The sequence below is a fragment of the Myotis myotis genome, unplaced genomic scaffold (genome assembly GCF_014108235.1).
Source record: "Myotis myotis isolate mMyoMyo1 unplaced genomic scaffold, mMyoMyo1.p scaffold_m19_p_1, whole genome shotgun sequence".
In the NCBI taxonomy this organism is placed as follows: Eukaryota; Metazoa; Chordata; class Mammalia; order Chiroptera; family Vespertilionidae; genus Myotis; species Myotis myotis.
In genome coordinates this window covers 75,943,628-75,956,832 of record NW_023416313.1, presented here as the reverse complement: position 1 = coordinate 75,956,832, position 13,205 = coordinate 75,943,628, and the positions used below count along the sequence as shown (strand labels likewise).

Here is a 13,205-nt window from a genome sequence, read left to right as displayed (position 1 = left end):
GGTGGGTGGAGACTTGCGCCGGCCTGGGACGTGAGGTTGCCTCCCTGCCCAGTGCAGGGCCGGGGGATGTGAATAGCAATATTAAATATTTTTTTCTAATTAATTCCCTTTTAATGTGCACAGATTTCATGCACTGGGCCACTAGTCGATAAATAATCAACCACTACAAAAGAATGCTTCACTATGCGTGAATAAAACTTTGGGACATTGTGCCCATAAAGAAAATCTACCTCAATCTTTCCATTGATAATAACTAAAAATGCTAAATAAAATGTCTATTTTTTAAAAAATTCTTCAGAGTATTTAAAAAAAAATTCTATCAGAGAAGTAATAAACAGTAAGAAAAAAACATCTGGAAGAACATAAAATGTAAAGAGGTGGGCTCAGCGCCAAAGAGGTATCTGAAAGGCTGAGCATTTTGTAGTTTATAAATTCAAAAGTTGAGATCCAAAGCCCATCAAATGATAGGTGTTCTAGTAAACCTTCTATACTTTGTGCAAAACAGAAATAAACCAGCTTTTGTAAGGAGTGCAATCTAGCTTTGAGCCATTTGGGCCACCCAGAAAAAAACTCAAGCCCTAAAAATTGGCTAAAATAATCCCAGATTATAATTTTCTCTGATGGCCGACAGAAATAAACCAAAACTTTCTCTAGAGGCATAGATCTTCATCTTAGGCCGCAAAATATTTCTACACACAGTTTTCTAAATATAATGTCCATCATGCAATCAAAGATAACCAGTCACAAAATGAGAGATGAGAAACAATAAAAACAACTCTTAAGAATCTCCAAAGTTTAGAATAACAAAGTACAGACTTTCAAATAACTATGTTTACTGTGCTTGAGATTTCTTTTAATTAAAAATTTTGAAAAATAACTGAACAGTCTAAAAAGTGACAGCAGATTTGAAAAAGAACCAAATGGAAATTCTATAACTGAAAAACATGTAATGACTGAAATTACTCAATGGATTCGTTTAACAGTGGATCAAACATACCTGAAGAAATAATTTGTGGCCTGAAAGATAGGTTTGGAATGAAATATGGAAAAGCAAAAGTTGGAATAAATAGAAGAGAGCATGGCAAACATAGAGGATGTGGAGAGAGAAACCTAGCATTGGAATCCCAGAAGGAAAAGTTAAGACAAAGCAATCTCAGAAAAATAGCTGGGGATTTTCCTATGAATCCACAAATTCATGAAGTCCTAGGAACTTCAGGAATAAAAAAATAAGAAGAAATTCACACCTAGAACCATCATATTAAAACAATAGAAAACTAAAGACAAAAAGAAAATTCTTAAAAGAAGTTGACAATAAAAGTGACCTTTAAAGAAACAACAGTTAAAAATATAAATGACTTTTCAACATCAAGATAGTGGAATCTCTCTTCAATGGACTGAAAGAAGATCACTGTCAACCTAGAATTCATACCAATAAAAATATCCTTCAACAATGGGAGTGAAATCAATAATGTCCAGACAAACAAATGCTGAGAAAATTCTTTACCAGTAGACCTATATTTTAAAAGAGACCAATGAGTGTTCTTCAGGCAAAGAAAAATAACCTCAGATGGAAGGTCAGAGATGTGAAAAGGAAGAGAAGCAATAAAAATGGAGGCATCAGCAGCTGGAATCTGTTCAAGAATATGATTTTGAAGAACCACAAGAAGCTGACTTCCAGGTGAGGTTATCTTCCCCCTATATTAGTTGGAAATTATATTTGACTATCCTCTAAAGGAAAATAGTTAAACCCAATCTTTATATCACATTTTGGAATACATTTTTTTACTATTTGGGGATAAAGGAAAATCAAATGCTATTAAGAGAAGATCAATATATTATACTGCATGATTTAAAAATACAAATGGCCAAAGAAACCATTTATAAGTAATAACAGAGAAAATATGTACAATAGCTCATCAGAAATATTAATTGTTCTGGCAGTCAAGAGCTTTTTCTGTCTTGTGTTATGTGAGTTGAAAATACATTATAAATGCAAATTTCTGATATTTAGGATACTAGAATAAGATAAGTGGTTTGTAAAAAAAAAATGTAAATAGTTGTATTTTCAAATTAATGAAAATTTTCAGTATAGACTACATGTCCCCTTGATGTCCCTTCCATCCCTAGAATTTTAATATACATGCTAAATATTGTGAGAATATCAGTCCTGAATTATTAAGGTACAAGTCCTTTGCTCTAAGAATAGGTCAAGGGGACTGCCGATTAACCTATTCCATTGTTCTAAAAGGACATCATTACCAAATAGAATCATTCCACCAACAATGGTGCTGTTGAGTAGCTCTCATAGTATAGTCCTGTCCCATTCACATTATCCACTCTGCCAGTCCCCTTTATTTAAAGGTATTTCTATAGCAAGTCCCCTGTTCTCTGAAAACCACCATGTGGAAATGATAATTTATGTCAATGGTTTAACTGAACCAGATCAGGAATGTCCTCTATAGGCAGCAACAGCTGGATGATAAAGCAGACATTTGGCATCAGTTAATTTTTATCCACATCATTGTCCCAGGCAAAACTGAGAGAGGAAAAAATGGGCATTTGGCACTCACTCACCTGCCGGAGTTTGGTTCCTACCATGGAGGCACTGCTGTCAAGCACAAATACCACATTCTTGGGTAAAGGAGGAAGGTCTTTGGGGGCAAAGTAGTGCACAAAATACTCATTTAGAACCTGGTGCAGGGAAAAGAAAGTAAAAATGATAGTATCCAGAATAGGTAGAAAAACTAAAATGGACAGTCTATGGAACTTTTAAACATCAGAGATAGCATGAAACAGTGTCTCTGGTCAGATTCCACACCCAGAGCAAAAGTACTCAGTGCCTTGATCCTTCCAAAAGAACCCACTGCTAATTTAATCTGTATAAGGATAAAATCAACCCTTCACATCTTATTGGCTATGTTGACTAATTTGATTTGAATTGTCCTCTTCTGCCTCTTGCCACTTGAGAATCCTGCTTCCTTAATTATCTGGTTTTTACCAAGCATCTTACAAATTGAGATGTCAAGGAGGTTGTCCACATTCTGGGTGCACATTAATACATTTTAATATTCCCACCCTGTCTCTGGAGCAATAAAACCTAAATGGAAATGAGTCAGGGACCAGTCTCTTTTAATTAAAACTTAAGAAGAACTAAAATTCTAATGCCATCTAACATAGCACAGGGAAAACTGTAGATTTCACTTGCTCTCCAGATTACTGCAGCAGGAAACAGATACCCTCAGCCTCCAGCTAGGGAGTACCACTAGTCTCCTTGGAGACACATTTTGGGTTAAAACATATTTCCTAAGAATCAGAAAATCCCCTGTCCTTTAGATATGTATTGAAATCCCTAGTTCTGAGTCTAAGTAAAAGTATTAAGCAACTAACATAAAATAGTAGCAACAAACCCCTTACCTGGATGTCCCCAATGCTCTGTTCCCTATTGACATCATATCTAATGATGAAATCTCCCAGAACGCCGTTCTGGGCAATCCTTGCTTGTTGAACCACACTAGGCTTAAAAATGACTTTGGCAAAAGTTTCATTTTGGTTGATAACAGTAGAAGGAGGGGGCCCAGCATCATCTGCTGCAAAATATAAACATAATTAATCACTAAATATATAAATATTTTCCTGTGGGGGAGAAATTGTGTTACAGTGACACAGAAGGTTACACTTCATTTTATGGTGGGTTTATTTCCACATGAAATTCCTAGACTTCATACTGATAATGTATCATGATGCATGAGATATGTTATATAGTTCACCTTCGTGCCTCCTTTTTCATCTTTTCTTATGAGAATTTTTTAAACACACAAAAGTGAAAGAATAGTAAAATGAACCCCATAGACCTATCACCCAACTTTAATAATTATCAACTATTTGCCAATGTTTTGTATCAATTTTTATGTATCACCTCACCATTTTTTGATAGAGTATTTTAAAGACAAATCCCAGACATCATATTTCATTCATAAATACTTCAGTGTGAATCTCTAACTGTAAGAACCTTTTTTAGCATAACCACAAGACCATTATCACAAGTAACAAAATTAATGGTCAATCCCTTATTATAGCTGAATACTCAGTCTGTATTAAAATTTTCCTGATTCTTTAGAAAATGTCTTGGAATGTTTGGTTTGTTGGAATTAGGATCAAAACAAAGTCCCAACATCACATTTGGTTTATGTTTCTTAAGTCTCTCTTAATCTATAAGTGGCACCTACCCTCACCTTTTTTCTGCTACTACTAGTTAATATATGTGTTATAAAACACTGGTCATTTGTCCTACAAAGTTTCTCACATTCTGCATTTCTTGATTATTTTCTTGTCCTGTCTTTTAACTAGCAGCTCTATTTCCCTGGTTTCCAACCTTGGTTTGTACTGTAACATCTGGGGGAGCTAGACAAAATACTGATGCCCAAGTCAAGAGCTCATTTAATTGGCCTGGGACACAGCCTGGGCCTCAGGATTTTAAAATTTCCCTTGAGAGCCTAATCTATTGAGGCTCACACCACAGCTCAATCTCCTGTATTTCTTTGTGTTCCGGTAGGTAGAGCTGAAGGCTTGGTTAGACTCTGGTTCAATGCTATTTGCAAGAACACTTCATAGGTGATGTACTTACTACTTGATCACATCAGAAGGTACTTAATATCAACTTGCCTACTTTTAGTGATGATAAGATTGATGGTTTGTTCCGGTATTGGCAATCTGATCACCCATAATGAAGTTCCTCATCAAGCTTTCACTTAACAGTATTATCAACTGCTGATAATGTTGGTCTAAACCCACTATTTCATTAGATTTGTAAAGGGGGTTTCTGATTCTATCATTACTTCCATATGGACTTCTTCCATAAAGAAAACCTTTCCCCCACCAGTTATTTGGTTGCCCTACCATACTATTTGTCCAGAAAGTTTGTAGCTCTTAAAAACAAACAAACAAAAAAAACACAACACAGAAAAACCCAACAAACTTTCTCAGAGCTTTCCCCACTTTCCCAAAGCTTTTCCCAGCATGAATCTTAGGCTATAAATTAGAATTTCAGAAAGGTAAACAGATGAATGTATTTTATGTGATTTAAGAAAAATTAGTTAGATGACATTAAGCAAATCCATCCCATTTTTTACCCCTGACCTTTACTTCCTGTTAGAAAACAAAGAATCATTTCACAGACTACCCACTTTTACAAATCCAAACACCACCATGTTTATATACTTAGCAACAGAAATCCAAATTTTTAAGATCTGTTTACACAATAAATAATGTGAAAATAAATTAGAGAATTCATAAACATCAGTGCATGTGGAGATGTTTTATCTAGATACTGAATCAAAACCAGGCTTAAGACTGCTGTCAAGCATCTGACTATCTTAAAATCTATTCAAGTGAATACCATAAAGCTGACCAGGAATTTTCCATCCTTATTTAAAAAAATAAAAAAGGAAATGAGGCATAATTTACCCATGGTAATTTGTTTTTAAGAATAAACTTCCTTCTGCTAAATTTTACTAGATATTAAAATGAAAGGAAGTTTAAACATTTCCTTCAACAGAATAGACAATTATTTTTCACCAACAAGTTAGGTATAACTGATAGGGGGGACTTATAATCTAATAGATAGAGCATCTAAATAAATCTGAAAAGTAATCATATATTTTTTTTAAATCTTAGAACACATATACTTATGTGAATATGTGGTTAAGTTTCTTAAATATGAATAGGGGGTTAAGTTTTTCTTAAAGTTTCCTTTTCAAGGCCTATGCAAGGCAATTGAGGAGGTGACTCAGCTGTGAATCCAGCAAGCAGAACCGGTAAACATGGTCAGGCCGACCCACCAGGAGTCAAACCATCATCTTATCAACATCATCTCATTGCCTGATGACTAATTACAATAGCTGACATCTGCAGACCCTCAAGCCTGCACATAGCTGCATTCCTCACCCCAGCCCCTTCCTTTTTATAATGCTGTCCCCTGAATCTTGCTGGAAGACAGGATTTGATGCATGTAAGCACCCAGTCTTCTTGTTTGGCAAGCCTTCTCAATAAATGCCTAATATGATCCAACCCTGCCTTTGTTATTGGACACAGCGACAAGCAGCCGGAGCCCAACCAGGGGTTTCCTGGTAACATAACCTTAACAGGAACCACAGAGCAAACTTAGTCTTCTATTATTTCTACTTATCAAGGGCAGAAATTTTGGGAATGACCAGAGAGCTAGCAAATAGGAAAGTTTATTCCTGTAGAAAGACCACTGTATGGAAGAGCACATGCTTTCAACAGATTTGCTCATCTGAAGAAGGAGCTGGGAATTTCTCAATGCACATCTACAAATGCGAGCCTCCAATTCATTAGCTTGGTTGACATTACCTTAGAACCGGTAGGCAGGAAGAAGGAACAGAGGCTGAAAATGAAATGGTCCTTGAAATAGAAGGAAATTTGCTGTTCTCCGGAGTCAATCTTTCATTTCATTGGTGATTACTGGTAAAGCACCAAGAGTGAGCAGCTTGATAATACACTACCTAAGAACTCAGGACCATGAATGAATGAGAAGGACCTGCATTTACTAGTAGTACTGGCTCTACCTCTTATTATCTATGGGACTTTGGGCAAGTTACTGAGCCTGGGGTATCTCAGCTATAAAATGGATTCACTCACACTATTGAAAAGATTAAGTGATGTAAAGTATTTAGTGTTATTCTGATTCATGGTAAGCAGTCATGTTAGCTAATATTATTATGAACCTAAAATATCTAAAAATAGGAGAAGGGCCAGAGAATTAAATGTAAGACAATACATCATGTCAAGCTTGGGATACTACAGTCAACAAAAAGAAAAGAACTACTGCTATTTACAAAATAGTTGAATTTCACAATCATTTAGAGTAAAACGTAACATAAAAAGAGTGCATATTCTCCATTTTTCCATTTACATAAAACTTAAGAGCAGCACAACTTATACATGGCAATTGGAATAGAATAGTGTTAGCTTTGCGGGGGGTGAGGACTGACTAGGAAAGAGTATAAGGGAGCCTTTGGGGTGGTGGAAATACTCTATGTCTTGATTTGGAAGTAGTTATACAGGTATATACATATGTAAAAATTACTCAAGGTGTACACAGAATATGTATATACTTTATTCTATGTATACCACAACTTTTTAAAAAGTTAGTCATTGGGAGTTGTATAGCAGAACAGATTAGGTATTTTCAGAGTAATTCCAGCTGGCAGAACCCAGAAGCACTTTTGTGCAGTATCAGTAAAAGCTCTAAGTACGATGTCCTGTTGGCAGAGGTCACTATCCCAACTCATCTGTTTAGAAGTATTCGGAGCCAACCCTGGGTGACTCAGTCGCCTGCAGGGATGGTGCCAAGCAGTTCTAAGTATGTGGTCTTGGACCAGCAGCATCAGTGTCACCTGGGAACTTGCCAGAAATACAAATTCTTGGGCCCACCTAGAAATTCTGAATCTGAAACTCTGGAGGTGGGACCCAGAAAGATGTATTTTAGCAGCTGGTTCTGGTTCCTGCACAGAAACATGGTCACGTGCTTTTGATGTATGTAATTGTGTGGCACTGACATTGTACATTTCTGCAATTAGATCTGATTCTTTATGCTGTCAGCATGTACCTACTTTTTCTTGTTTCAAATCTCTCTCATTGGTATGCTCTTTACAACCACCCTGAATTAATACCATTCATGGTTGAATAAAAGCATTGAGTATTAAAAAATATAATTTCTCTCTTCATAATTCATTTGACTAGGCTCTTTGATATAAGCCATGAAAAAAGAGAGTGTATTATTATTTTGGTTTCCTATTGACCTCTGATGTTTGCTAGTTCATGATGAAAATTCATGAGATTCCTCTAAATGGGCTCATTTTATATGCCCAAATTGTGGGTTGATTCACAGTTCGGTCACTCACCGAGAGGTTTAGCTCCTGAGGCTGATTTCCACCCATTAAGTACCAGTCAATGTGACCAGTGAATTTTCCACTCACTATCCCCCTCCAACAAAAGTTACCTGGAAAATATTCCAGAGTAATCTCTCTAGAAAAAAAGAATCCTCTTCTTATTAGAGGAGGAAATAAATCTTTTAACCAATGAGGTTAATGACCAAAATCTCAAAGCAGAATAAGACTATTCAGCTTTTCCTTACTGTGAATTGGACTCATGCTGTTGCCCCTCACAAAATAGTTCATAGGCACAATGAGTCTTATTAGCAGGGCCCTCAGCAGTCACGGGATATGTTCTGAAGATAATGAAGGGTGTGAGGTTGGGAACAGATCAAAAGAGTGAGAATCTGGCTACTTCGCTAATAACAACCCACATCTTTTCTTCATGTTGGTTTTCTCTCCTTCACGCCCCTTGGTTAGGGTCAGGAGTGTGGCACATGCTCTGAATTGAAGGAGGCTGTCTTTTAATGTCATCTTCCTATTTTAATCCAGGCATCGGTCTTGTGCAAGGCGACCTCCAGTGGCATGCAACTGCCCCTGGTGTGTCCTCAGTGAGATTCACTAACGGCTTTTTCTCCACATATTCTTCCCTGCTTCTCAGGTCATCAGCATCCCCATGATGCTCTCTTCCTGTCTGAAGCCCCATATTTTTGAATAAGAAATAGGTCTTATTTTAGAAGCCACATAATACTGAAGAAAGTACACTCTAGAGCAGGGGTGGGCAAACTTTTTGACTCGAGGGCCACAATGGGTTCTTAAACTGGACCGGAGGGCCGGAACAAAAGCATGGATGGAGTGTTTGTGTGAACTAATATAAATTCAAAGTAAACATCATTACATAAAAGGGTACGATCTTTTTTTTTTTTAGTTTTATTCATTTCAAACGGGCCGGATCCGGCCCGCGGGCCGTAGTTTGCCCATGGCTGCTCTAGAGTGTGACAGACTCAAAATGACTGACTTAATATCTCTAAGCCTCAGTTCCACAACTGTCAAATTGGAGTAAACCATGTCATAGAATCACTGTCAGAATTGTGAGATCACATATATAAGGAACTGAGCTTAGCACATGGTGCATGGTAGGTGCTGACCACGTACTAGCCTCCAGACTTTTCCCCTTCAGAAGCAGCTTCTTGTTTTCTCTGTCTAGGTTGAAAGGTAGTGAATGAGTTTAAAATATTCTTTGATTACATACAATTTACATTTTGCCATAATAAGCTTCGTTACACCCCTGAGAGCTTAGTAAAAACAAATAATCATTACTTGGAGGGGGAAAAAGTCACATCATAATAAACATTCATAACAGGCATTTAAGAATGTTTATGTAGAGAACAATCCTTATAAAATATAATGCAGTTAGAAGCTTCCTGAAATTAAATGCAGAACTTTGCATGAACAAGCATATACATGTTTATTTTTCCTGGAGAGAGAATCCATAGCTTTCACCAGATTCTCTGAGAAGTCAACACAAGGTTAAGAAGCTTGTGTACAACTGTTATTAAACATTCCTCCTGTCGATTCTATCTTTTAATGACAAAGCACTTCATACATTTTGTGTAAATGAAGAGAACAAAAATGCATGTCCTTAGCTTTGTCTTGGAATATGGATTTTATTCACAAGTAAACATTCTCTTCCTAGACAACCACATGGGGATAAAAGGAAGCCAACTGCTGTGTAACATGTCTAAAGGTGACAGTATTTAGGAGCAAAGAACCACACACAAGGACGTCAGCTGGAAGCTACGCCCCTTTGGGTCAACTGACAGAGGGATTTCCTGGCCTCTGTTTCCTGTGGGCCTTGGGGTTGCCTACAGTTGGAGAAAAGCAGCCAACACCTGGATATTTTACAAAAGGATTTCCAAACAAACACTGCCTGCTCATTTCCCCTTGGAAAAGAGGCTAAATTATCTATGGGCTCCAGGGGGCCATATTTATTATATTTATTTCTTAAATATAAGGCTGTCAAAAATACTGTGAATAATTGGGCAACTACCCTTTGATGGTAGCAATAAAGACACGATTCAAGCAAATCAACAAAGTATTTTTAAAAAGTAATGGGCATGGTGATTATAGTTAACAATACTGTATTGCATATTTGAAAGTTGCTAAGAAAGTAATATTAAAAGGTCTCATCATCCCTAGCTGGTTTTGCTCAGTGGATAGAGTATCAGCCTGCAGACTGAAGGGTCCCAGGTTCAATTCTGGTCAAGGGCACATGCCTGGGTTGTGGGCTCAATCCCCAGTAGGGGGTGTGCAGGAGGCAGCCAATCAATGATTCTCTCTCATCATTGATGTTTCTATCTCTCCCTCTCCCTTCCTCTCTGAAATCAATAAAGATATATTTTTTAAAAAGTTCTCATCACAAGAAAATAAAATTCTGTAACAATGTGTGGTGATGGATTTTTTCTTTTTTAAATCATTAAATACATTTAATCAGCAATGAAAAATGTTCTCACAACCAAAGCATGAAGACCAGAATGTAATTGCCTTCTCTTATACAATCATCCAGAGAATAGAAAGAGGGATACTCTCCAATAAATTCTAAGGACCCACATCTAAAAAAGCAATCTTGTTCATGAACATATATGTAGATACTCTAAGCACAATATTAGCAAACTCAGCAGAATATTAAAAAGGTCATTCATCATGACCTTTTGGAGGTTATTCTAATAATACAATGATGTTTTAATACTAGAAAATTAACTCAACAAATCACTTAAGAAACCAAAGAAGAAAAAGCATATGATAATTTCAGTAGGAACAATACAAAGCATTTGGTAACATTCATAACTAGTCATGCTAAAACCCTTAGCAAATTAGATGTAGACGAGAACTTCTCAGGTCTCTTCTGGGTAACCCAGTTTGCCCTCCATAGAGAAGAAGCCTCCAGCCCCCTGCCAGCTAAGAAGCTGTGGTTACTGGATAAACAAACTTTCCACTTCTTGGCGGTAGCACCATATTTAAGTTCACTTGTTGAGATGTCTGGTGCCAAAATTCTTGAGACTTTAGGGACTTCTGCAATGCAAATTGGTTTACTTCTTGCCTTGCTCTGTCTCTAGCTTAGTCTTTATTTTTGGGTTTGCTCAGTCAAATATGTGGTGATGGATCTTAACTAGACTTACTGTGGTAACCATTTTGCAATCTATACAAATATCAAGTAATTATGCTGTACACCTGAAACTAATATAATGTTATATGTCCTTATACCTCAATTAAAATAAAATACTAGCTAGGTTTCAGGAAAAAGAAAATGATAAAGTTGAGACAATGAAGGTGAGAAAGAGAATTTGGTTAAATACCTTCATAAGTCCTTTATTATATACACTAGAGGCCTGGTGCATGAAATTTGTGCACTGGGGGGTGTCCCTCAGCCCAGCCTGCACACTTTCCAATCTGGGACCCCTAAGGGGATGTACGACTGCTGGTTTACGCCCGATCACCTGCCTGCCAGCCTGATCACCCCCTAAGCACTCCCCTGCCAGCCCGATTGTCCCCAACTGCCCTCCCCTGCAGGCCTGGTCACCCCCAATTGCCCTCCCTCCCCTGCAGGCCCAGCTGTCCCCAACTTCCCTCCTCTGCAGGCCTGGTTGCCCCTAATTGCCCTCCCTTGCTGGCCCAATTGCCCACAACTGCCCTTCCCTGCCAGCCATCTTGTGGTAGCCATCCTGTGTCCACACTGGAGAAGCCATATTGTGTGAGGGTGTAATAGTCAATTTGCATAATACCTCTTTATTATATAGGATAGTTTTCTTATTGGAAGGGGGGTTTCTCCCCTATCCTGATATTTGGTATCTTACATCCTTTAGGAAAATAGCATTGTATAGATACAGCAGCAGCATATAGCATTGAATAATAATGTAAATTTATAGCTGAAAGAGTTCAAATTCAATTTTATCACTTTATAGTTAAGTGGTGTTTGCCCAGCTTTCTTAGAAAATTAGTTTTCTTTACTACTTATACAATGCTCCTTTTCCCTAAAATAATACATCACTAAGTCTGTGTTCCCTATTTGATTAACTTCCTCAGAGAACTATGCCTGAAAACAAACAAACAAACAAAAATGCAACTACTTCACACATTCTAAAAGCAGTTAACCCCTAAAAACACCCATTATCCCTGCCCAATATCATTTTGTGTCCGTCAAAGACCTCAAATACTTGAAACTGCTGCTTTGAGTACATGAAACTGAACTGAATGGAGGTCCACCAAGAGCAGTGCTAGAGCAGCAAAGGAGTATAAGATTGAGATATTTCTGTTAAATTCCTCTAGATTGTCCTTGTGCATGTAGGCAAAACATGGCCCAATAATTTAGAAAACCTGGGTGTCATTTTATAGATTCAACCTTACAGAGGAATTTCTTTTTATTATTCAAAATTTCTGATTCTATATGCCCATTAGGATGGCTACTATTAAAAAAAAAAACACATGAGCTATCTGGTGTAGCTCAGTGGGTAGAGCATTGGCCTACAGACTGAAGAGTCTCAGATTCGATTCCAGTCAAGGGCATGTACCTCCATTGCAGGCTCCTTCCTGGCCCGGGCCCTGGTCAGAGCACATACTGGAGGCAACCAATCGATGTATTCCTCTCACATTGATATTTCTCTGTGTCTTTTCCTCTCTCTTCCACTATCTCTAAAAAAAAAAAAAAAATCAATGGAAAGCCCTAACTGGTTTGGCTCAGTGGATAGAGCGTCAGCCTGCAGACTGAAGGGTCCCAGGTTTGATTCCGGTCAAGGGCATGTACCTTGGTTGCGGGCACATCCCCAGTGTGGGGAGTGTGCAGGAGGCAGCTGATCGATGTTTCTCTCTCATTGATGTTTCTAACTCTCTATCCCACTCCCTTCCTCTCTGTAAAAAATCAATAAAATATATATTTAAAAAAAATCAATGGAAAAATATCCTCAGGTGAGGATTAAAATAAAACACACATGAAAAACACACATGAAATAAAAACACACATGAAAATAAAAAGTGGTTGGTGAGGATATGGAAAAATTAGAAACCTTGTGCACTGTTGCAAATGTAAAATGTTATAGCAATACGGAAAACAATATAGCAATTCCTCAAAAAAGTAAAAATATAATTATCATGTGATCCACCAATTCCACTTTTTGGTCATATACCAAATAAAATTAAAATTTCAAAAATCCTGTGAACACCCTGTTCATAGTAGCACTATTTACAATAGTCAAGAAGTGGAAGCGGGAGAACCAAGATGGCGGCATAGGTTAACGCCGGAGTTTGCTGCTTTGAACA

At 37.5% G+C, this 13,205-nt stretch overlaps 1 protein-coding gene across 2 annotated transcripts in view; it reads right to left on the bottom strand.

The window, feature by feature from the left end:
• Positions 1-13,205, bottom strand: part of ITIH5 (inter-alpha-trypsin inhibitor heavy chain 5) — an 89,479-nt gene that overhangs the window by 39,570 nt on the left and 36,704 nt on the right. The window contains exons 6-7 of one of the 2 annotated variants that reach the window (XM_036341632.1): positions 3,415-3,587; positions 2,575-2,691 (exon numbers count right to left, since the gene is read on the bottom strand). In XM_036341632.1, coding sequence (XP_036197525.1) covers positions 2,575-2,691; positions 3,415-3,587 — 290 coding nt within the window. The remainder of the gene's footprint in view (positions 1-2,574; positions 2,692-3,414; positions 3,588-13,205) is intronic. The other variant, XM_036341640.1, reaches the window with a different exon arrangement.